General features: G+C 43.6%; 1 protein-coding gene across 3 annotated transcripts in view; it reads right to left on the bottom strand.

Annotated features, from left to right (window-relative positions):
- Window positions 1–25564, bottom strand: part of PPM1H (protein phosphatase, Mg2+/Mn2+ dependent 1H) — a 261462-nt gene that overhangs the window by 33271 nt on the left and 202627 nt on the right. For all 3 annotated transcript variants that reach the window (XM_033958800.1, XM_033958801.1, XM_033958802.1), the window contains exon 6: window positions 20504–20622. In XM_033958800.1, the coding sequence (XP_033814691.1) occupies window positions 20504–20622 (119 nt within the window). The remainder of the gene's footprint in view (window positions 1–20503; window positions 20623–25564) is intronic.

Here is a 25564-nt window from a genome sequence, read left to right on the forward strand (position 1 = left end):
ATTTGTCAGATCAACCCTTCCTGCCAATAGAACCCGCCCCCCCCCCCGACGATCGCCGGCAGGAAGGTGCTCAGCCCTTCATGCCGACAGAACCAGCCCTCCCCAACGATCGCGGCAGGAGGGTACCCATCCCCTCCTGCCTACCCCAACAGCCCCCCCGATGATCGCAGCAGGAGGATATCCAACCCCTCCTGCCAGCTCCCCAACAGCCCCCCTATGATCACTGGTAGGAGGGTGCCCAACCCCTCCTGCCGGCCTCCCCAACGGCCCCCTATATCGCCAATAGGAGTGTGCCCAACCCCTCCTGCCGGACCCTCCCCCAACAAACCCCGCCATCCCGAAACACCACCCTTAGTCTTACTTTCCAAGTTGGACCGGACAGCTCCTCGCTCGTCTGGCCAGCAGGCCTGCCTCCGTCCAAATGAGGCGTGCCCGCCCCTCCCCTCCCCTGCCTAACCCACAGGATCCTAGGGCCTGATTGGCCCAAGCACCTAAGGCCCCTCCTATAGCGGGAGTGGCTTTAGGTGCCTAGACCAATCAGGCCCTAGGATCCTGTGGGTTGGGCAGGGTAGGGGCGGGCCCGCCTCATTTGGACGGAGGCAAGCCTGCTGGCCATACGTGTGAGGAGCCGTCCGGTCCAACTTGGAAAGTAAGACTAAGGGGGTTCCGGGATGGGAGGGTTCGTTGGGGGGGGGTCCAGCAGGAGGGGTTGGGTACCCTCCTGCCGGCGATCTTAGGGGAGGCCATTGGGAGGACCGGCAGGAGGGGTTGGGTACCCTTCTGCTGCGATTGTCGGGAGGGCCGTTGGGGGGGGTCTACAGGAGGGGTTGGGTGCCCTCCTGCCGTGATCGCTGGGGGGAGGGGAGACTTGCAGCCGTAGCCGCGGTCACTATGCTAATCACGGCAGGGAGATCTTTGCCGTGATCAGGTACAGTGGCCGCGTCTACTTACCATGTAGGCTAACATTGTAAGCATTAAAAGTACATGTCGTGTTTGTTTTTGTATAGTTATTAACTAATATTTAACTAAGTTTTAAAGTTTTAAAGAATGTTTCCTTTATACGTAAATAAAGAAAAGTATTTAAAATCGTACCCGTTTGAGGCTTTTATGTATGCAGCGGTGGCGGTGACGGGGCGGTGAATGGGGTTGCAGTGGCGGTGACGGGGCGGTGAATGGGGTGGCAGTGGCGGTGACGGGGCGGTGAAGGGAATGGCGGTGACGGGGCGGTGCAGAGGATGGTGAGATGGGGACGGGGCGGTGACGGGGACCAATTTTTTCACCGTGTCATTCTCTAATCTCTGTTTCAAGTGATGTATTCACATAGTAGGTGACTTTGACTTGACAATGATTGCATATTTAATTTATAATATTTAAGCTAATCCAAAATATTTAAGCACTTACAGAAGGTAATTTTATAAACCTTTATCATATGTATAACTTCCCTGGTAGTCAGAGCAGGATTAACCCTCTTTAGTGGGCCTAAGCAAATAAGCACTTTGGGCTCTCATTTCAATAGACATATACTTTAAAACTTGCATAAAAATGGCATTGTTTGATTCTGACAGAGGAAAAAAGAAGTTAAGATACACTGCTCACTATCTCCTTCTGCCAATTTGAAAGTAATGCACTGGGAGTCGGGAGAATAGACACATATTTGCAGGGCAATGGCAGCTTTAGTCTCCCTCAACTCCATTCTTCTTTCTGCCAATTCCTCATAGTTGATTTAAAGCAAAAATCTGCCCTGAGAGCCTTCTAATTAGTACTGCTGAGAGGGACCTGCTAAATATCTGGTTCCCAGGCGTGTGCCAAGTTTACTTATATCTTAATCTGCAATACAAACGTGTTTTCCACTCCATACTCACCTTTCTAGGTGTAAAAACTTGGAATGACCTTACTGAAATGACCAGGACGGAACCTAACTACACCATATTCCGGAAGAAACTGAAAACTCATCTATTTGACCCTTAATCACCTGTATCCTGTATCCTCTCCCTACCCCCTCCTACCTTCTCCCACCCCTCCTCCTCCTTCTCCTTCCTCGCCCCTTCTTTAAGTCGCCTTGAGCCTACCAAGGTGACGCAGAAATAGAAGATTAGATTAGATTAATCCTGCCCTGTAGATAGGTGAGAATGAACAATCATATCAGGAGTGTCCTGAGCTGAAATCACATTTTGTGCCTCCTGCCCACAGAAAAGCAGGAGATACAATTGATAGGGAGTGATTTTTGTGTCCTGTCTCCCACACTCTGTACAGCGGCACTGCTCACACAGCCCTTAGTATGGTCTTAAATTGTAGCACCAAATCCCATCCCTGGTTCCGACAGAGTTGGAACACAGAAGGGCAAGAGACTATTGCTAGGTGAAAAATAACACAAATCAAACCAAAAATTTTTTAAATTTGATTTAGATCATACTTTTTCAGATGGGCTTGGTATTGCTTTCTTTGTGTTGCTTAGACATTTGCTTTAGAAATCTCTTAGGACTCAGCAGTATACAGGAGGGATCTGTGCAAAATCAAGAAATCCAGAGCCAGTGGCAAGTCTAACAAAGAAATATTTGGGGTGCCATCAGGAAGTCAAAGGGCGGGGGTGGGGTGGGGGGGTGGAGCCAAAGTGACATTTCCATACATCAGAATTATCTCTTACACCTTTAAGTAAGCTATAAAATACAAAATAAAAGCAATTCTATAAACTGGGACCTAAAGACAGATGTCAGTTCTGTCCTTTACATATAGAATAATAGCACAAAGGCGCTTGACTGGTACCACTATTTGGCAATTATGCACATAACTGCTAGTTGCTATTCTATAACATGCATGTCAAAATCACTTACGCCACAATATTCAAAGCTATTTAACTGGCTAGACCAGTGTCTCTCAAACTTTCTCGAGCCGGGGCACCCGGAAGTGTGCAGATGTTGCCTTAATGATATCACATGCATGCGTGACATCATTACGTCAACATCCACTCATGTGCAGAGACCTTCCAGATGGGCCCTGAGACCCCATTAGGAGGTGCCATCAGGGAAGAGGGTGGGAAAGAAGAGGTGCTAGCGCCAGCTGCTTGCCTACAGCAGTGTTTCTCAACTAGCTAAGTACCCCCAACTATAGACCTCCCAAGCTCTGCCCCAGCTCTGACCCACGCACTGCCCCAGATCCTGCCCCCTTTACTAATTGTAATGCAATTTTTTTCCTTTCATTTTTCATAAACACAACAGATATAAATTCTCAAAACTGACACATTTCAATCACTATATTGAAAAAAAAATAATTTTTCCTACCTTTGTTGTCTGGTGACTTTATTTTTCTTTGCTTTTAACTATGTTTCCAGGGCCTTCTTGTCCTTTGACTGTTTTCCTCTCCTTCTTCACTTTCTGCCCTGCATCCATCTTTGGCATTAACTTAACATTCAATTTTTCCATTTTTCTGCTTTCTTCTCAAAATCTACTTTTCCATGTCTTACCTTCCCTTCCTATCTCTCGCTCCTTCCCTCCCCATTTCCATGGTCTGACAGCTCTCTCCTTCCTTTACCCCCTTCCCAGTATGGTATCTCTCTCCTGTCCTTCCCATAATCTGGCATCCCTCTCTACTACTACTATTATTATTTCTATAGCGCTACCAGACTTCTCTTCTTCCCTTCCATTCCATTTCTTGGTCTGGTATCTCACCCTTCCTTTAGTCATCTCTCCTTCCCCCTAGTGTAATATTTCTCTCTCCTTTCTTTTCTGCCCCCTGCAGTCCATCTCCCTTCCCTTCTTCCTTTCTGGCCCCCCTCCCAGACCAGCATTTCTCCCTCCTTTCCACCAGTCCAACATTTCTTTCTCTCTTCCTCCTCTGCTTCACCTCTGGTCCTCCTTCCCTCCCCTAACCAACATCTCTCTCTCTCTCTTTCACTCTCTGCCCTCTCCCCCTTCCCTCGAGTGTGCCATTTCTACTTCCCTCCTTTCTGTACTCCCTATCCATCTCGTCCTCTCCATGAGTCCAACATTTCTGCCTCCTGCATGCTTTCTCTTTCTGTCCTTGCCTCTTCCCTCGAATGGCATCCCTCCTTCTCATCCCCCAACCCAACATGCTCTCTCCCCATGCACCATCTCAACCTCCCCTCCAGTGTGTAGCACTTTTCCTTTCCCTCCCTTTCTGGCACATCCAGCAGCACCTCTTCTCCCTTCCTTTTCCCTTGTCCAGCAGTACCCCTTCTCCCTTCCCTCCCCCTTGTCCAGCAGTACCCCTTCTCCCTTCCCTGCTCCCCCTGTCCACAGTAACTATCCTCCCCTCCTTTTCCTCCTCCCCTGTCCAGCAGTACCCCTTCACCCTTCCCTCCTCCCCTCTCCAGCAATACCTCTCCTCTCTCTAGCCTAACAAGAAATTTAATTATGAAATAGGACCACATCAATAGCTGTCCTATCCTTAACTGCTAAAAAGTTAACTGGCTAGTACTGAATATCAGCAGAACCAGTTTAATGGTTAAAAAAAACCCTTAGATATTAATGCTGGTTGCCTGCTGCCAGCTGAATTTCAATCAGTCCCTTAGTATATAAGTGGGCAGAATATGGTCAAATCATAGGTGTGTGAGGATAATGAAAGATTTGGTTCTTACCTGGATAATCTACTTTCTGTTAATATACACGGAAGTCTGTACGTTAGGTGATCAATCTGTTCTTGCTAACTGCTTGCAGAAGGACGTAAATCACATCTTTCAGCTCCTCCTCCTGTACATTTGGAGTATAGCGCCCTCTTCAGTTTGTTTCAAAACAATCAATCTACATTATAACAGAAGAAAAGAGAAGGAGGGGCAGGGGAACTTCCCCGGAAATAATATACATTTCTGTTCTGCTCTGTAACTCGTGAAAAAGAACAATGATTAGCATAAATTTGCAACATAGATGTATCAAATGTGTCCAACTAGCTCTAACACGTAAGGAGCTTCAATGCTCAACAAACTCAGTACTTTATTAGTAATTATTCATAGGTGTTCATCCAACTGACAGGAGAAGAACTCCAGTTCTGGAGTATAGAACTGTAAGAGACCAAAAGCAGGCGAATTATAAAACAGACTGTGGGATGTATAGATTCCTGTGTGTATTAACAGAAAAATCCATGTAAGAATCTAATTTTTCACTCTGCTACATAAATGCAGGAGTCTATATATTAGGTGACATATCAAAGCAGCGTCAGACATCTGGGGTGGGACAGATGAGCCTGCCCATAAAACCGAGGACTCAAAAGCGGCATCCTCTCGAGCCTCCAGGTCTGCTCTATAGAACCTTGTAAAGGTATGGAGAATAGACCAAGTGGCTGCTTTACAGAACTCTTTGGGTGGAATTGCCTGGGACTCCACCTATGAGGATACCATACTTCTGGTTGAATGAGCTTTGAGAGAAATAGGCGGTTGTTTGCCACAGCCATGCAAATCCATTTGGCGATAGAAGCCTTGAAGACTGGTCTGCTTCCTTGTGACTGACTGGTTAGAACAAAAGATGATCAGAAAGCCAAGAATCATTGGTCCTTTCCAGGTAGTGGAGTAAAATTCTTCATACATCCAACCTCTGCAATATCTTATCTTGCTTAGTTACTCACGTAGGATGAAAAGCGGGCAAACAAACTTCTTGGTTGATGTGAAAAGCAGACATTACCTTCGGTAGAAAGGAGAAAAGGCATTACTAGGTAGCAGTGAGTCCCAGCTAGATAACTCTGCCTTATGTCTCTTGAGATTTGTGGTCTCCACGCTCTTGCGCTTAGGTATGTTGCTGTTCTGTGGCTCTGGAAGGGATTTTCTTCTAGCAGATATGCCCTCCAATGGTTCCTCAGCCCTAGAGACCAAAGGGGAGACTAAGCCAGATGCTCCCACCTTCCTTTCATGTGCTGCATGGCACATGACGCAAGGGTGCTCTTCAAGTGACCACCTATGCAATTCTAGCATGAATTAGGGGTAAAAGGGCTTAAGGACTCTATCCTTGCCAGTTTTGAGGCAAAACAAGGTGATTTGAAGGCTTTGGAGAATTTTGAAAAAAAAAAAAATAAATGTTTTAAAAATTAGGAAATCAAAGATGGCCACCACAGCAGCATTTTAGTGCCAATAAATGGTGATTTATCCAAAAGTAAACCCCCCTGAAAACAAGATTTTAGAGGTAGGGACACTATAGGAAGTGGCAGAAACCCTTAAAAACAGGATTTTCAGGAACCCCCCTCCCCCCCCCCCCCCCGATATTGCCCATAGGTTGTAATATCTTTGCTCACTGACATGTGTACTGAAGGTGCTGCAGCCTACATCAGCTCTAAGAAGTATCTGGGTAAGGGAAAAGAAACTCTGCCTCAATCAGCAATTCCTCCAACACTGAGATCTTCAGGTTTACAGTCGGACCAAGGTTGGACTGATCCTCAACCCCTGTGGAATCATGCATGTGAAGGGGAAGGGGAAGTGATATCAAACTTGACACCCTGAAGAGCCACGCTTGAGCTCCCTGCGGATGCCTAGCAGCCTGAGCTCAAGCCCCTGCGATTCAGTAGGTGAGCTAAATTGCTACGGATATGGATCCCAAACTCCACAAAGTTTTCTGCAGGCTGGCCAAACAGGTCTCCAAGGGATTAACCTGCTAGCTGCAGACCCAAGTCTGATTCTCTATGCAGGTAGAGTTCTCCCCCGAACTGGGGAGCTCTGGTGTACCAATAGCTGCAAAAAACGTGAAAAATACTGAAAATAATAAAGAAATATGCAGAGCAGATCAGAAAGACACCTTCCGACTCATAAGCAGAAGGAAAAACTGAAGGGGCAGCAAAGCCCTCGGGAAGAGGAGGAGTTGAAAACATGGAGTGGATTCCTTCTGCACAGTTTGTGAGCATATGGAGAATACCCTACTGTCCAGAATGACATACCTATTGCACTAGAATAGGTGCTATAGGAGGTTTTTATGACTGATGATAGTGTACTCTTAAAATAGATAAACCTGAGGTTGTCTATGAGCTCTTGAAGTTTTTTCCTCCTAATCAGAACTGAAATAAGTCTGGAAGTCTAAAAGTATAATTTTATGTTGGACGCTAATATTTAGTCTTGGACCATTATTTGTTTGATTAAATTATACACATGCAATTTATCCTGTTATATTAGCAAGACTACATAGGCCTTTCACATGCTTTTATGAGCTAGTCAACTAGATCAGCTAATTTCTCCAACTGATGCAGCACTGGCATCCCTGTTAAAGGTATTTTGCTCGATATTCAGACTTCAGGAGATAGCACCTTATTTTGCGACTGGCATTGAATTTACATTTGTTTGAGCTGGCGGAGACATAGCCAGCTAAGTTAGTAATAATAACAATTTATTTATATACCACAAAGCCGTGAAGGTTTATGTGGTTTACATCATTTAAAAATACATCATTTAAAATACAATAAAAGTTGAAGAAAATTAGAAAATTAAAACATTAAAACCAATGGCTAAAAACCCTAAAAGATCTGATTGTTGCATAATAGAAATTTTTTTTTACAAATTAACTACCTAAATCAGGGGTGCCCAATACGTCGATTGCGATCGACCAGTAGCTCAGGAAGGCAATGCGAGTCGATCGCGGAGCCCATCCCGGACTCCGTGATAGACTCGTGTTGCCCTCCTGATCTACGGGCCGATCAGCTTTCCTCTCCAGTGTTCTCCCTAGGGCCTTTTAGCTGGGCGGTCCGCCCAGCTGTCATCTGCCGCTGCTGGACATTAAAAAAACCTAAAAAAAACTGGCTTGGAGATTTCAGCCCGTAGCGAACTTATGGTCCGGGCTCTAATGTGTGCGTGCCGGCTTCTCTTCTCTTCCCTCCGAAACCGGAAGTTATGTCCGGTGGGGGGGGGGGGGGGGGAAGGGAAGCCAGCACGCACATGTTGAGAGCCCTGAAGCAAGCGATCGCTACGGGCTAATGCGGGAGACAAGTTAGTGAAGCATTTGTTCTTCTTCCTGCCGGGTCCTGCCTACTTTCTGTTTCCGCGAAGGCAGGACCCGGCAGCATTTCCCCCAATAGGTTGATCACGATCTTGGGCTGATCAGCCTTCCTCTTCCCGACGGCAGAATTGACATCGGGGAGAGGAATGCTGGTTGGCCGAAGCAGGGAGAGCTTGGGGCCTGTTATTGGTGACGTTTGGGTCCTGGTCCCCGATGGCAATGGCAGTGGCAGTGGCTTGGGGGAGGGCAGGGAGAAAGAAAGAAAAAGGGCAGGCAGGAATACAGAAGGAAAGAAGAGAAACAGAAAAAAAAGAAAGGAAGGCAGAGAGAAAAAAGGGCAGGGAAGAGGAAGGAAAAGTTGGGGGAAGGAATGAGGTCTGGAGGAGAGGAAGCATACAGGCTAAAAGAAGGGAAGAAAGATTGTATGCACAGTCAGAAGAAGAAAGTGCAGAGACTCATGAAATCACCAGACAAGGTAGGAAAAATTATTTTATTTTAAATTTAGTGATCAAAATGTGTCTGAATTTATATCTGTTGTCTATATTTTACACTAAGGTCCCCTTTTACTAAACCGCAATAGAGGTTTTTAGCGCAGGGAGCCTATGAGTGTCGAGAGCAGCGCTGGGCATTCAGCGCAGCTCCCTGCGCTAAAAACTGCTATCGTGGTTTAGTAAAAAGGGAGGGGGCTATATTTGTCTATTTTTGTATGGTTGTTGCTGAGGTGATAGTGCATAGAGTCATCTGCTTTGACCTCTTTGAAAAACCCTGGAATAGGAATGATAATTAACATTTTCTATGCGTACAGTGTGCTTTGTGTTTTTTTTAATTTTATTGTTGGTAGATCATTTTGACTTGGTCATTTAAAAAGTAGCTCGCAAGCCCAAAAAGTGTGGGCACCCCTGACCTAAATACTTCAGAAACAGATGTGTTTTTAGGTGTTTTCTAAATTCCCCATAAATTTCGGTATGAAGAAGTAGTTGATCTAAATATTTGCCCCTTGCTGCTGCCTGATATGAAAGAAGATGGTGGTGATGTTTTTTAAGTTTGCATCCTTTGACAGGCGGAAAAACAAAATTCAAATGTGAGCTTCTCTTATGTCTATTAGTTGTAAAAGAAAAAAGTTTATTTATATATTTAGGAGTCAAACCAAATAGAACCTTAAAACAAAAGCCAGCTAGCTGGCTAAGTCATAGTGGCCAAAGATAGAACTGCTTTTTAGAGAGTGGTTGACACCTGGAATGCCCTCCCAGAGGAGATTATGACGGAATCGACCGTCCTAGGCTTCAAGAGCAAACTAGATGCATATCTCCTTAAGAGAGGCATATAAGGATATGGTGGACTATAAATTAAGCCAGGTGTACACCTGGCAGGGCCTCCGCGTGTGCGGATCGCCGGACTTGATGGACCGAAGGTCTGATCCGGAGAAGGCAGTTCTTATGTTCTTATGTTCTTAGGTCTATTTGGCTGCTAAACTTAGCTGGCCAGCCACTGAATATTGGCAGTGACTGGCTATATTGCACGACATAGCCAGTCACCAGAAATCTCCTGCTGATTAATCTCATGTGCTATTTAGCTAGCCAGGAGTCATTCTCGGTTGGCTACATAATGCTGAATTTCGGACACATTATTTTTAACACAATACTGAGGGGGGGGAAGAATATTCATGGCATCCTCCAGTCCATCTCTGGTCTTCAACAAAATGGACTTCTGGCTATATCCCTACTCTACACATGTTTCAAACAAATGAATCCTGTCATTGTATTTGGGTTTATCATATTGTAAGCCCTCTCAGGACAGAAAAATACCTACAAGTTGCCTTTAACTACTGAAAAAGGTATGAACCAAAATCCCCTGTTATTTTTGATCCCAAAGACCTGCTTCTGTTCTTGAGTTATATGCAGAGAAAGGAAAAGAATAATCCATTGTTAAGAGCTATGCTGCAAATAATAAGTCAGGTTTCATCCTCATTATTACTTTAGTCAGAGCAGCAGATCTTTGCAGTATGCACATTCTGCATCTTTCAAGCACCTATTTATCATTACGGAACCATGCATTTAACACTCAGCTAAAACTGAAGGAGCTGACCTTAGTCTTTGCTCACACATGAAACAAAGGCTTTAATTCCTCTTCCACTGCTACTCCTCAGGTTCTTTTAACCTTGAAAAAACCTTCTTATTGCTTTCTCAAACTAATGCCATCATAATAATTATTATTAATATTGTTTATGGTTTATAGGGTGGCAGGGTATACATTATGGCCCGGATTCTATAAACGGCATCCCAACTATAGGCAGCAGTAGGCGTCCCACTGCTGTCTAACCAGCCAATCGGGACACATGTTTAAAAAAAAAAAAAAAAATCTCCCGAGGCAGGCCCCCTACATTAGAGGCTCCTCCGTGAGCATAGGAAGGTGCACAAGCCCGCCTAAGGCTAAGCGTGGGCGTGGTTTGCCCAGTAACTAGTCTTAGGCGAACCTAGGCAGCCGTACGTGTCTCCCTAGTCCAGTGAGAGACGCGTACAATGTAAGCCAGCAAAATGCTGGCCTACATTATAAGTAGACACAGCCTCTATGCTTATCACAGCAAGGGATCTCCAGTAACCCCCCCCAAAAAAAATGCAGCAGGAGGGATGCCCAATTCCTCCTGCCCAGAACACCTGTCCCAAACAAATGCAGCAGGAGGGATGCCCAATCCCTCATGCCCAGAACACCCCCCTGCCCGCCCCGAATTAACATGGCAGGAGGGATGCCCAATCTCTCCTGCCCGGAACACCCCCATCCCCCCTTAAAGATCGCCGGCAGGAGTGTGCCCAATCCCTCCTACCAGAACACCCCCACCTCCCCTTGAAGATCGCTGGAAGGGTGCCCAATCCCTCCTGCTGGAAATCCCTCACCGTAGATAACCCGACAACCCCCCAATGTAGATAATACATCAACCACACTTCAAGCCCTTCCCGCTAACCTTTAATGATGACCAGCTGGCTGGGTCTTCCCACCGTCCAGCCAGCATGCCCGCCTCCATCGAAATGATTATGTGCGATGCACCGGGGAGGGGCTTTGTGTGATGCACCGGGGAGGGGCCTAAGGCCTGATTGGCCCATGTGCCTATGGCCCCGCCCATCATTAAAGGTTAGCAGGGGGTCCGGGGAGGGTGGGGGTCTAAGCATGGGAGTGATCATTGGTGGTGAGGTGGGGGGGGGGGGGGGTCCGCATGTGTGTGTGGGTCGTCGGGTTATCTACGGTGAGGGGTGGGTTGTTTCTGGCAGGAGGGATTGAGCACCCTCCTGCCGTCAATCTTTAGGGGAGGGGTGGGGGGTGTTCCAGGAGTAAGAATTGTGCACCCTCCTGCCAGTGATCTTCAAGGGTGAGGGGTGTTCTGGGCAAGAGGGATTGGGCATTCCTCTTGCTGCATTTGTTTGGGGCAGGTGTGGGGTGTTCTGGGCAGGAGGGACTGTGTATCCCTCCTGCCGCATTCGTTCGGGGGGGAGGGGGGGAACTGGCGGCCGCAGCTGGTAAACTTATCATGGCAGGGAGATCCCTTGCCGCGATAAGCTTAGCGGCTGTGTCTACAATAACCCAATTCTCTAACCAGCGTCTGTAACATGGACATTGGTTAGAGAATAGGGTTTACCTTAGGCGGCAGCTACTTCTTCATATTTACGCGTAAGACAGACTCTTGCCCACCATGCAGGAAAAGAAAGAACTGTACTATTTTTCCATTCTGATAAAACTTGCTGAATTGATAGACCCATAAGAACATGAAATAATTTAGCCTTATATTTTTTAACTAAATGCGATAAGATACAGGAACGCAAAATGACAATTTCATAAGTCAGCTCTATACAGAATCCAAATATTTCCTGCACTCATTGCCAGACTTCATCCCCAAACATTTTAACAGTATGGCATCCAAACAACATCTGATAAAATGTGCCTACATCAGTTTTACAACTCCAGCATAAATTAGATCTATGTGCTGACAGTCTGGAGACTCTATAAGGTGTCCAATATGCTCTGTGAGCAACATAGAATAAAGATTGTGTTAATGATGTTGACAGAGTAGGTTGACATACCTTTCTCCAGAAAACTGTCCCTATAACATCATCGATTTCCATTCGGAAATCATGTTCCTACAATTGCTGCAGAGTAAAACATGCATTTAATCTCTTAAATTTAACTTTTCGATAAACTGAAGAGGCTCTTTTTGATTGCCTAATGAGACCTACACACAAATTCTGTAAGTCCATATCCCTCGTATTTATCAGATCTTTGTAACATGACTTTGCCAAACAATGTTTTAAGTGCAATCATTTTAAAAAATTGTGTAGCAGGTAAATGACCATACTGATTAACAACTATATCTAAATAACTACTTAGTTCTTTGGGATCTTCAAATGTTTTCGTAATAGTAAACAGGGTAATCCTTATACATGATGGATAGAGAAGCCCAAATTGCACCCCCAGAGTTGACAGTCTTTCTCGCATTGCTAAAAACTGATTTTTTCTTTGCACATTTTCCTTAGTTAGATAAGGAAAGATCATTACCTTCTGTCCTTCAAATTGCAGGGGTGCCTTAAGCTTCGCACGTCACAACACCTCCATTACTGGGGAAGGCGGAGCACTTTTACCACTATTGGTCTACTCTAAGGTATTTAGAAGCAAATGATCTAGAAGCAGGAACTCGGCGAGCAAACTCCAAATCAAAGGGTCTGCCTGTTTACATCTCCACTAGCTGGGGCACAAGGTTTCCACAAACTGCATTAAATCAGGGCCCTCTGCCCCCTCTTGGATACCCAGAACATGTAGATTATTCTTACAGGCCTGATTTGACTGACTCTAGCTCCTTTTGAAGTGACTCTATCAGCCGTTATTTCCTTTGCAGCTTAGCCATAGTATCAGCGTTAGCAGAGCATCGCTGCTTTATTTCCTCTTGTGCCTTCCCCATCTACGCTTGCACACTACACATTTTGGATCGCAAATCAGCCAGTGTCGCAGAGTAGTCCCAGAGGATAGCCTTAATATTTAAAAGCTCCTCCATAATGTGCTGCAGTGTTACTGCATCATTTGAGGCAGGATCAGACCTAGATCTTTTGTTAGCAGACATAGAACCGGCGTCAGACTTGTGCACTTTCGAGGAAGACATAGGAAGTCAGCAATGTCTACAATAAAGTAGATTTTTTACAAAGGCTGTGATTTAAATGTAAGTAGGGATCAAGTATTTAGAAATTAAGCCGGAGCCTCTCGCATAGGCAGCCATCCATGCCAACGTTCTCTAATTCTAGACATCTAGAACTTTTGCCAGGTAAATGTATGTTTATGAGAGAGAGAGACTTTAAATACCATTTTGCGATCTATGTAAAGCTAACGATGAGCATAATTTAAAACTGTTTTATTAAATGACTATCTCCAGAATAGAGTCTAAGGCTTGTTAATGGGGCTTTTTTGTGTATGATTCAATAAACTGGCTTGTAATAAATGTGGGTACAGGCTCTGGCGTTGTTTTCTGTAATATTTCTCCTACTGTCCGCTCCCCTCCTCCCTGCTCAAGTTGTCTGATTGTGCTGTCAAAGGTCTTTGAAAAGAGCAGCATAATATTTGGTAGAAATGAATTTACTTTGCCAGAAATTAAAATGTACTTGATGACCATTATTTTTTTCTCCATTATCTGAAGAGATTACTAAGAGCCTTTTTTTTTTGTGAGTGAGAGTCATATTCACTGTCCAAAGCTGGCTGCACATCAAAATGACATAGATTTAAAGTGCTGTTGCTTTCAATCACATCTTCAGAGACTAAAAGATCTCTGTAAGAAAAGGAAAAACTGAGCTCTTAAGTTAAATAGGTTGTCAGCATTCCTGAAGGTAGACAATGCTCCAGTCTTTGAAAAGTACCCTTTGCCTAGCACTAGCCCCAGGGTACTCATTTCCATTTTCCTGATTTGGATTAAAAACATTCTCTTACTTACAGAAATGTAGCAGCCACTGGCTATTAGCCTAAAAAGAAATCTTTCTAGACAGATGATTTTATTAATAGTTGCTATTGGGAATCCAGAATATTGGGTCAGCATTTTGTGATCCTGTTTTAAAAGTAACGAGTGCAGTTAACCATGCTTTATCACAACCAGCTCCAAAAGTGTGTAAATGCCAACAAACACATTTATAATGCCCTTAATTTGGTGTAAATATAAGTATGCATTCTATACGTACATGTGTTTGTTTTATAAAATACCAGAATGTGGCTAGTTGTTAGCTCAAACTTCCCTAGCTGTACTTTTCACTCTGAATCTCCTAACAGGGACAAAAAATAATTCAAGTGCTCACAGGTGCTGGATGTTAGAGCAATCTTGTCCAGACACCCGAAAGTGAGCAGACTATGGACTTTTTCTCCAGGGACTTATCCAAACCTTTTCTAAAACCAGCTACATTAACCACTCTTACCAAATCCTCTGGCAATGCGTTCCAGAGCTTAACTATTCTCTGACTGAAAAAAATGTTTCTTCCTATTGGTTTTTTTAAGTATTTCCTTATAACTTCATTGAGTGCACCCTAGTCTTTGTCATTTTTGATGGCGTGGAAGGTCGATCCACTTGTTCCCATTCTACACTATTCAGGATTTTGTAGACTTCAATTATATCTCCCCTCAGCCCTCTCTTTTCCAAAATGAAGAGCTCTACACTCTTTAGTCTTTCCTCATACGAGAGGAGTGCCACCCCCTTTATCATCTTGGTTGCTCTTCTTTGAACCTTTTCTAGTTCCATTATATCTTTTCTTGAGATAAAGTGACCAGAATTGAATTCAATATTCAAGATGAGTTGCACCATGGAGTGATACAAGAGGAGTGGCCTAGTGATAAGGGCTACAGCCTCAGCACCCTGAGGTTGCAGGTTCAAGCCCAGTGCTACTCCTTGTGACTCTGGACAAGTTACTTAACACTCCATTGTCCCAGGTATGTATGTTAGTCACATTGTGAGCCCGCTGGGACAGACAGAGAGAAATAATTGAGTACCAACTTGGAACCGCTTAGGTTATAAGTGGTATATGAATAATAAATTAATAGATTTAAATAAATAAACTACTTCTGTTTATAGAATATTTGCCTATACATATGTGCATTGATAAGAAATTTTGCTATCTGGTGTAGTTAGTGCAGATGTACCTTACACCTCTTATTTAAAGTGACAGTAAGTACATCTGTGCTGTCTGTACGTGGTGGTAATAACCAGGCACCTAGGCTAAAGCATCAAAAATTGCATCTATTTCAAACTGATTTATACTTTTCAATGTAAAACACTAACTTAAGTGGGCAAAAATCTGCCTTCATTTAAGGTGTGATGATTTACACGAGTCCTAGAGCTAGTGTAGATGACCATACCTACAAGAAGCAAGAAAGTGCATAAATTATATTAAGCTATCAAACGCTCATAATATCCATGCTCCACCAAAACTCCACCCATGTGCCTGCTCACAGTGAAATTATGTACCATGCAAATGATATATGTACTTTCACACTGAAGAGGCCATTTACATGCATAAGTTGCCACTTATGCACATAAATGACTAAAATATGGACATTAAAGGTGCATTGTGTGTATCTAAAATTAGGCACAATCTCAAGCATGGTGTAAAGTACTTTCTCTGTGTTAATTGGTTAGAAACATACTGGGAACAGTCTTTACACTTACCACATACTAATTTATGCATGTAATGTGTTTTAGTGCAAAATTTACTGCATTTTAGAAAAAGGGCCCCTATGGATAGTGATAAATGCAGATCAATCTGAGGAAAGGGAAGTTACCAGTGGTGTACCCAGGGCCGGATTAATCAATAGGCACGTGCCTAGGGCCTGAAACTATGAAGGGGGCCCGCTGAAGGAGGACGACTCACCTTGCCGGCAATGGGCCCCCCTCCCAGCATCAACCGCAACAGGCCCCCCCTCCCGGCAGCAACCGCAACGGGACCCCCTCCCGGCAGCAACCGCAATACAGCCTTACAGCAATACAATGTTACTGGAAGGTCCCGCGATGACTGTTTCTGACGGTCCATCCCCCTCCGACGTCACTTACTTGCTCCGGAAGAAGTCGGAGTGACCCGTCAGCTGTTATAATGCTATTTTCAGGCAAAGGAGCTCAGAGGGCATAGCCAGCAACAATGTTTGGAGGGGGAGAAAGGAGCATGGAAGGGTGGTGGAGGAAGAGAAAGGGGGCAGGATGGTGGGGCAGCGTGGTATGGAAGGGTGGTAAAGGGAGAGAAAGGGGGCAGGGTGGTATGGAAGGGTTGTGAGAAGGATGGTATGGAAGGGTGGTGGAGGAAGAGAAAGGGGGCAGGGTGGTATGGAACGGTGGTGGGAAGGATGGTGGGGCAGCGTGGTATGGAAGGGTGGTGGAGGGAGAGAAAGGGGGCAGATGCTGATGGAATTGTGTGCAGGGAAAGGGAAGGATACTGGATGGAATTGGGTTGGAGGGAAAGAAAGGGGGCTGATGGTGATGGAAGTGGGGGGAAGGGAGAGGAGAGAGTGAAATGCTAGACCTTGGGGGTGTGGGAGAGGGAAGGGAAGAAGAGAGGAGAGAGATGCCAGACCATTGGAGGAGGGAATGGAAGAAGATGGATGCCAGACCAATGAGGGTGAAGGGAAAGATGGAAGGGGGAGGCATACAGTTCTGGAAGTGGCACAGAAGGACAAAAGTTGAAAGGAAGATATTGACAAGAAGATGAGGAGAGCAGAAACCAGACAAGACAAAGGTAGAAAAAAAATTTCTATTTATTTATTTTTTTTGCTTTAGGGGACATGCATCGCTGTTTCTGTGGTGTTGCATTGTATGCACAGTCCAGCTTCTTGGTGGTTTTATTTAACCTTTGTCTATTTTATCCCCCCTTTTACAAAACTGTAGAGCATTTTTTTAGCATGGCTAAAAACCATACTACAGTTTTGTAAAAGGGGGGAGAGGTTAGTTTGTAATTACATATTCCATACTAGGTGAAGGTGTTTTCTGTGACCTGTTTGTATGAAAGACATGGTATTTTGTTAGCGTTGACTAGCCTTGTTTGGCGAAATGCATCAGGCATGGTTCTTGGGAGCACCTTGAATTAACCTGATTTGAATCTCCTTATTTTCTGCCAATCTTCTTTTGTTTCATGTTGGATTCTTTGGTAGACTGCTTGCCTTGTTGTTTCGTTGCAAGTTAACATAAATGGAGTAGAACATACTAGAGGAGTTACAGATTTGGTTGTTTTTGCATACATATGGGTTACAGTTGGTTGATGTAGAATGAGGCAGTTGAGAGGCGTTGTAAACTTGGTTATTAATATAGACTTATATTTTGGATAGTATTACTGCTTTACAAATATTTGAACACTCTTATATATGCATGGAAAGGGTTCAGAGTTAAAGTCCTGGGTAAGTAGGTGGGAGGGGAAGGAAGGGGGATTTGTTCAGAGATGTTTGGGGGTTACATAGAAGAAAAACTGTGCACTGGTATGCTAATCTTTGTTTGTTTTGAATTTAAAAATAAAAGAAATACAAGTGGAAATAAAGAAGTAAATAAGAAAACAGATAAATTGGGTGGGACATGTGTGGGTTAGGGGCGGGGCAGGGCCAGGGGGGCCCAGTGTACTTGTGTGCCTATGGGCCCAGGAAGATTTAATCCTGCTTTGGGTGTACCTCAAGGTTCTGTTCTTGGGCCTTTTTCTTTTTAACATTTTTATAAACGATATTGCTGAAGGGCTGTCGGGTAAGATTTGCCTCTTTGTGGATGATACCAAAATCTGCAATAGAGTAGACACCCCGGATGGTGTGAATAACATGAAGAAAGACCTAGCGAAGCTTGAAGAATGGTTTGAAATTTGGCAGCTAAAATTTAATGCTAAGAAATGCAAGGTCGTGCATTTGGGTTGCAAAAACCCGAGGGAACGGTACAGTTTAGGGGGTGAAGAACTTATGTGCACGACAGAAGAGCGGGACTTGGGTATGATTGTATGGGTATGATTGTATGTGATGATCTTAAGGTGGCCAAATAGGTTGAAAAGGTGACGGCAAAAGCTAGAAGGATGCTAGAGTGCATAAGAAGAGGTATTAGGAAAAATGATGGTATTGATGCCCTTGTATAAGACTTTGGTGAGACCTCATTTAGAATATTGTGTACAATTCTGGAGGCAGAACCTTCAAAAAGATATAAAAAGGATAGAGTTAGTCCAGAGGAAGGCTACTAAAATGGTGCGTGGTCTTTGTCATAAGGTTTATGGGGACAGTCTTAAAGATCTCAATCTGTATACTTTGGAGGAAAGGCGGGAGTTGGGAGATATAATAGAGACTAAATACCTACATGATGCAAATGAGCATGTCGAGTCTCTTTCATTTGAAAGGAAACTGTGGAATGAGGGGGCATAGATTGAAGTTAAGCAGTAATAGGCTCAGGAGTAATGTAAGGAAATATTTTTTTTACAGAAAGGGTGGTAGAGGCGTGGAACAGTCTCCCGGAAGAGATGATGGAGACAGAGACTAGGTCTGAATTTAAGAAAGCCCGGGATAGGCACATGGGATCTTTTAGAGAGAAAGGAAAAGATAATGGTTACTGCGGATGGGCAAACTGGATTGGTCATTTGCCCTTTATCTGCCATCATGCTTCTATGTAAAGTAAGAAATGGGGGTAGAAACTAATGGGCAAGGTTGAGAGTGGAATTTGAGCATGTACTGTTTTTTAATCATTTCCAAAACAAATTATTGAGATTTGAAGTTCTGGACATTGGAGAAATTTTAACAAGTCATGAATGTGACTTAGATGAACTGCTTAAACAATGAGAAGAAAAGCAGACTGTTCAAACAGCAATGGGTTTCAGGAAATGGATTTGTTGATATTTTATGAGGATTATTACAAGGCTTATTATGGTTGGTAATCCTAAGAGTTACAAAAATACAATTAAACTGCTTGACTATTTAAATATTTTAAGTTGGGCATAATGTAATTATCAAAGATTTTTGAGTACTACTAAGGCCAGGGTTGGATTAAAACTATCTTGGGCCCTAGGCAAACCTACATTTGTGGGTCCCCCCCACCACGATTTCCCCTTCCCCCTCCCAATTTACTTCATTTTTCACCCTTGCCTTACGTGGGAAAGATGCGCTAAGCTACTTTTTGCCACAGTTTAGTAAAAGAACTCCTAAACTTCCTTCGGATCACTGAACATTGGACCTTATTTTGGGTGCCTAAATGTAGCCATGGGTGGGGATGAGGCAACACAAATCCCAAGCTTCCCATGCTTTCTTGAATTCCAATACAACTTTTGTCCCTTCCATCAATTAGGGGTATTCAGTTCAAATATGTTTGTGTTTCGCAACTTTGGAGATGTCTTTGATTCTGACCTCCCATTTTCTACACACATCCAATATACTGCTATGGCCTGACACTTCTCCAAACTTTGCCCTTTACTCTCTGAGTACACTACCCGGATCCTTGTCCACACTCATGTAACTTCACACTTAGATTACTGCGATCTACTTCTAACCCGTCTCTCACAGTGCCGCCTCTCCCCCCTGCAATCCGTGAAAAACTCTGCTGCACGACTCTTCTACCAACCTCTCTATCTATACTCATGTCACCCCCCTCTCTTTAAATCACTTCACTGGCTCCCTATCTGCCTTTGCATACAATTCAAGCTCCTATTACTGACCTACAAGTGTGTTCATTCTGCTGCCCCTCAATATCTCTCCTCTCTTCTCTCTCCTTAAACACTTGCCAGAGAACTCCGTTCCTTAGATCAGCTGTTCTTAGCTGTACCCATCTCCTACACTACCAATTCCAGACTTCGTTCCTTTCATCTAGCAGCCCCCTGTGTCTGGAATAAACCACCTGAGTTTGTCCACCATGCCCCTTCCCTTGTTTAAAAGCAGACCGAAAACTTATCTTTTTAATATAGACTTCAATCCATAACCCCATTCCCCACTGCCCACAAATCTAGCCAGCGATTAACTATTCCCCTTAACTGTATCCATGGCATCCTATTTGTTTGTTTAGATTGTAAGCTCCTTCGAGCGGGGACTGTCTTCTTCGTGACTCTCTACAATGCTGTAGAAATAATTAGTAGTTTAAAGGAATATTTGTTTTGTTCTGGTTTTTTTAAATTATGGAAGCAATGTTGGTACACTCTTTCAAATGAATGAACATTTTAGAATGCACATTATTTACAGAGAGGGTGCACTATTTGTCAAGAAGGCATTCTATTTCAGAGTGCACACTCTTTCCCAATGGTGCATACATGTACACTTCTCTTCCACTAGAGTAGACACTCTGCAAATAATGCATTTTATTTCCTATTATTTTTGTTTGAAACCGACATGCAACGACATGGAAAATATCAATATTTCCCTCGTCTTTCAAACAAATGCACATCCTTACCATCTGTACTGTATGTAAAGAAAAACTTTCTTAAGTCACTCATATCTAACTGTCCCCAGCACCATGTGATAACTCTATTTCTGTGATGAAAGATGCATTACACAAGAACAATTAGTTTCTCATATATGAGAATATGCACTACAATACCCTTTTGTTTCAAATTCAGAGTTCTAGTATTGAAAAGGGCACAGTATATGCTTACCAGCCTGTCATGTTGAAGTCCCTGAAGAGCATCCTTTTTCCAATTTCCTTGCGTTGTATCCTCCTCGGAAACTCTAAATGCGTGAATTCATTTCCTAATAAGTGCGGCTGCATGAATGCCTAAAGGCGAGACAAAACACACCATCACAATGTCACCACAGCCAGTGTTAGGGGTGGGTGGGCAAACAGGGCAGTTGACCTAGGCTCCATGTTTTTAGAGGGACCCCTTAGCCTGGCATGTCTTTCCCTTGTCTCTATCCCTGTCCGGTGTTCCCCTCGTCTTCCTGATTTAACTTTAAAATGCACTTATGCTTCATAGAGGATCACTGGCACTTCAGAAATTCTAACAGGCTGCCCGCAGCCTCCACTGCACTTTACCTCTGCCATGGTCCACCCCAGGCAGATACAAGAAGTTGCATGAGAGGAGGGGTAGACTGCGGCAGAGGGAAAGTGTAGTGGAGTCCGTGGGCAGCCTGTCAGAATTGCTGGAGTGCTGGAAATCCTCTGTGAAGGATAAGTACATTTTAAAGTTAGACCAGGAAGGTGAGGGGATGTCTGATGGGGGTGGAGAAAAGGGGAAAACTTGGACCTCCTGGAGAACCTGTTTTTGAAGTAGATGGAGGGAAGGGGCAACTTCAAAGAGAGGAGGAAATGCCGGACTGAGGGTAGGGGAGGAGAAGAAATAATGGGCGTGGAAACAGAGAACAGGGAGAGAGATAGTGGACAATGGGATGGAAGGACAGAAAAGAAAGGTAGAGAAGTTGAACCCAAGGGGTGGTGTGAAGGGAGGGGGGATAGAGATACTTGATGTGATGTCAGCTGGAAAGAGAAAGGGACATAGTGGAACCAGGAGTGGTGAGGGGGAGGAGGGAGGGAGGGAAGGAAAAATATGGGTTGGGAAGGCAGTTGGAAAGAGAAAGGGAGAGATGGAGGACCCTAGTATGATGGGAAGGGATGGAGAGATGCTGGATGAGAGGGTAATTAAGATAAAAGGAGAGGTGATGAGTTTGGGGGTGGTGGGGAAGGAAGAAGAGATACAGGATGAAAGGGTAGTCTGCAAGAAAGAGAACAAAGTATGGACCTAGAGATAAGAGGGAGGAGGGAATATACATGTTGGATCTGGGGGTGGAAGGGACATGTTGGATCTGGAGGTGGAAGGGAAGGAGAGATGCTGAATAATGGGATAGAGGGAAGAAATAGATGATGTATCAATGGAGAGGGAAGAAGAACAGAAAAGAGGAAGTAATGTTGACCAAGTGGGAGAAGGATGGAAGAGAGATAGGACAGAAAGATATAGGGGGTAGAGGGAAAAGGATTGGGAGATGCTGGACAATGAGACTGGGATAGGCTACAAGAGAGGAAATTCTGGAAATAATGGAACCATGAGGGAGAGGTCAAAAGGGGGTAGCAAGAAGACAAGTGAGATGAGAATAGTGAGTACAGAGGTAGAAAGGTGCTCATGAGGATTAGATGGAAGGAAATGGAAGGCTGTGAAAGAAGTGAGATGGGAAATGGAAGAGCTAGGGATTAAAAGGAGATGGAAATTGATAGCTGAAAATTAAAATGGAGAAGGGTATGATAGAGGGTGAAATTTGGATGGAGAGAGGCAGAAAATAAAATAAGGAGGAAATAACTGAAAGTGAAAAATCAATATCTTAGACAGTTGTGTGAGCAAATGGAACAAAAGAGAAGAGAGGAGAAAAGCAAAATGGACAGCAGATACTGAAAAGAAAATTAGTAGAAGAAAGACAAGAAAGCAGACAAGAGAAACTGTGACCAAGATGATTGAAAATTAAAATGCCCAGACAACAAAGGTAGAAAAAGGTATTTTATTTTGAATTTATTAACTGGAATATGTTAGCTTTGGAAGATGGTTTTTTATTGTATTTAGTGGCATAGCGAGGTGTCTGATTTGGGGAAGGGGGCTTGAGCCCAAAATAGGTGGGCACCAAATTGTCTCCCCACCTGAATTCAATGTACTATATAATAGAGTTGGAAAGGATCCCCAAGTCCCGCCAACTGAAGATCACCTTCTCCAGTCCAGCAGCCTGAAATTTCCAAGCTCTACAGATGGTAGCAGTGTCTCCAAGTTGTCACTACAACCCCTCCCCCACCATGCATGTTCAGTTTTCATGCATGTATGAAAGCTGAGAAGGCACGGGGTAGGGGTGAGGGCTGGTGATAGCGATCAGCACATGCACAAAATAGTCCACAGAAAGAGGAGTAAATGTGCGCATGTGCCGGGAAAAGCTACGCCTTAGGAACGCATATCATGAGCGTGCCTTATTGGAGCGCATAAGACACATCTTTAATGCACACATCCCACGACGCGTGCTTTTGAGATTTTTCCCCCAAAACTACTACTATATTTTATGTGACTTGTCTATTTTTTAAAATTGTTATCATGAGCCACAGCCAGAAAAACACATGCCTGAGACGTGCTTTTCACAGTACTGGTAGCCCCAGACCAGCTGGTAATTTTTGGTCATAAAAGCTGGCGCCGTGCTTGGAGAATCACCCAGTGATGATAGAGAATCACCCAGAATGCTCGTTTAAATATTAAAGAGCCTATTTTACTACCATTTTAATAGTAATGACCTCATTGTAATGCCACGCTAAACCAGCCCTGATTGTGTTCGGAACAAAATGAAGTGCATTTCTGGTTTTATTTCTCCAGTGTTGTAGTACTTTCCCAGTTTAACTTCTTGAAGTTCCCAGTTTAACTTTGGTGTTCATATTTCTAATTTGTGATACCTGGTTCTGTATCTGGTGAATATCTGTTTGTGTTTTGTGTGTGAAAAGTCATTTAAAATTGTTTTATGTGGGGTAGCAGTGGTGAGTCAGAAAATAAGGGGAGGGGGCTAAGAGGAGAGGGGATTAGGGGCCCCTCCTTAATTTTTGCCCTGGGTCTCAGCAGGTCTAACACTGACCCTGAGTGTCACAGAAAATAAGCATACTGATCCTTTGATTTTATGAATTAGCCTACAAATCGAAGACAAGAAAAAGGAAATCCAACAAGTCTGCATAAAAACGCAAAGAACCAAAGACAAAGGAAAGTACTGCAGTCAAGGTTTATTTTGAACAAACAGATTGTTGCGTACAACTAGACCACTTTATACAAAATATGAGACCCAACACGGTCCGTGTTTCGATCAAAACGTCTTTTTCAGGGGCCCATAAAATGGTGGATTCAAAGGACACGCAACAATAATGTCTGATCTGTACGCTGTTTATTTAAGCGATGAAAATGTACTGCTGAAGGGACTAGAGCAGAAATCTTTCATGGAGGTACTTTATCAAATGCCATTTGAAAATTAAAATGCAGACTATCAATCAGCTCACCTTTATCCACATGTTAATTTGCCCCTTCTTTGATGACAATTTATTTGATGCAATTTTGATGCCTTTATATTACTGCTTTACTTAGTCACCCATCCACAATCTACAAATCTCTTTATATATAAAATGACCACACAGTATAATATGTGCTTAATAGTGAATGCTCAGACCCACAACTATATCCCAGTGAAATATCACGGAAAAACGGGGATCAGTGAACATGCATTTTGTGCAGTTCTGGTGATGAAGGATGTACCCGGAGTAGCTGTTAAGACCACAGTACCACCTTACTAAGATAAGTAGTCTTTGTTCCTACTTTAAGAGCTGTGGATGTTGTTAAGAACTAATGTTATTTAGTAATGGTGGGAGAGACTGTGAACTAGCAATGATGGTCTCTTTACACAGCTTCTCCGTGATATTTCACTGGGATATAGTTGTAGGTCTGAGCATTCACTATTAAGCACATATTATACTGTGTGGTCATTTTATATATAAAGAGATTTGTAGATTGTGGATGGGTGACTAAGTAAAGCAGTGTTATCATTATCACCCCTTTTGCTAGTATAATTCCCTTTTATAATAAGCCTTTATATTACTGTAAACTTTCTGAGGCTGATATAATCAAAGTTACTTATAAACGCAGAAACATGATGGCAGATAAAGGCCAAATGACCCATCCAGTCTGCCCATCTGAGATAACCATTATCTCTTCCTCTTTCTAAGAGATCCCATGTGCCTATCCCATGCTTTCTTGAATTCAGCACAGTCTCTGTCTCCACCACACTTTCCGGGAGACTGTTCCACTCATCTACCACCCTTTCTGTAAAAAAGTATTTCCTTAGATTACTCCTGAGCCTATTACCGATTAACTTCATCCTATAATTTCTCATTCCAGAGCTTCCTTTCAAGTGAAAGATATTCGACTCATGCGCATTTACGCCACATAGGTATTTACTCTCTATCATATCTCCCCTCTCCCTCCTTTCTTCCAAAGTATACATATTGAGATCTTCAAGTCTGTCCCCATATACCTCATGATAAAGACCACGCACTATTTTAGTAACTTTCCTTTGGACTGACTCCATCCTTTTTATATCTTTTTGAAAGCACGGCCTCCAGAATTGTACACAATATTCTAAATGAGGTCTCACCAAAGTCTTATACAGGGGCATCAATACCTCCTTTTTCCTACTGGCCATACCTCTCCCTATGCACCCTAGCATCCTTATAGTTTTCACTGTCACCTTTTCAACCTGTTTGGCCACATTAAGATCATCACATACAATCACACCCAAGTCCCGCTCTTCTGTCCCTAAACTGTACCATTTCCTTGGGTTTTTGCAGCCCAAATGCATGACCTTACATTTCTTAGCATTAAATTTTAGCTGCCAAATTTCAAACCATTCTTCAAGCTTCGCTAGGTCTTTCTTCATGTTATTCACACCATCCGGGGTGTCTACTCTATTGCAGATTTTGGTATCATCTGCATAGAGGCAAATCTTACCTGACAGCCTTTCAGCAATATCGCTTATAAAAATGTTAAAAAGAACAGGCCCAAAAACAGAATTTTGAGGCACACTACTGGTAACATCCCTTTCTTCAGAGTGATGTCCATTGATCACTACCCTCTGTCATCTTCAGTCAACCAGTTCCTGACCCAGCCTGTCACTTTGGGGCCCATCCCGAGGGCACTCAGTTTATTTATTAGACATCTGTGTGGAAC

Source organism: Geotrypetes seraphini, chromosome 9 (genome assembly GCF_902459505.1).
Source record: "Geotrypetes seraphini chromosome 9, aGeoSer1.1, whole genome shotgun sequence".
Classification (NCBI taxonomy): Eukaryota; Metazoa; Chordata; class Amphibia; order Gymnophiona; family Dermophiidae; genus Geotrypetes; species Geotrypetes seraphini.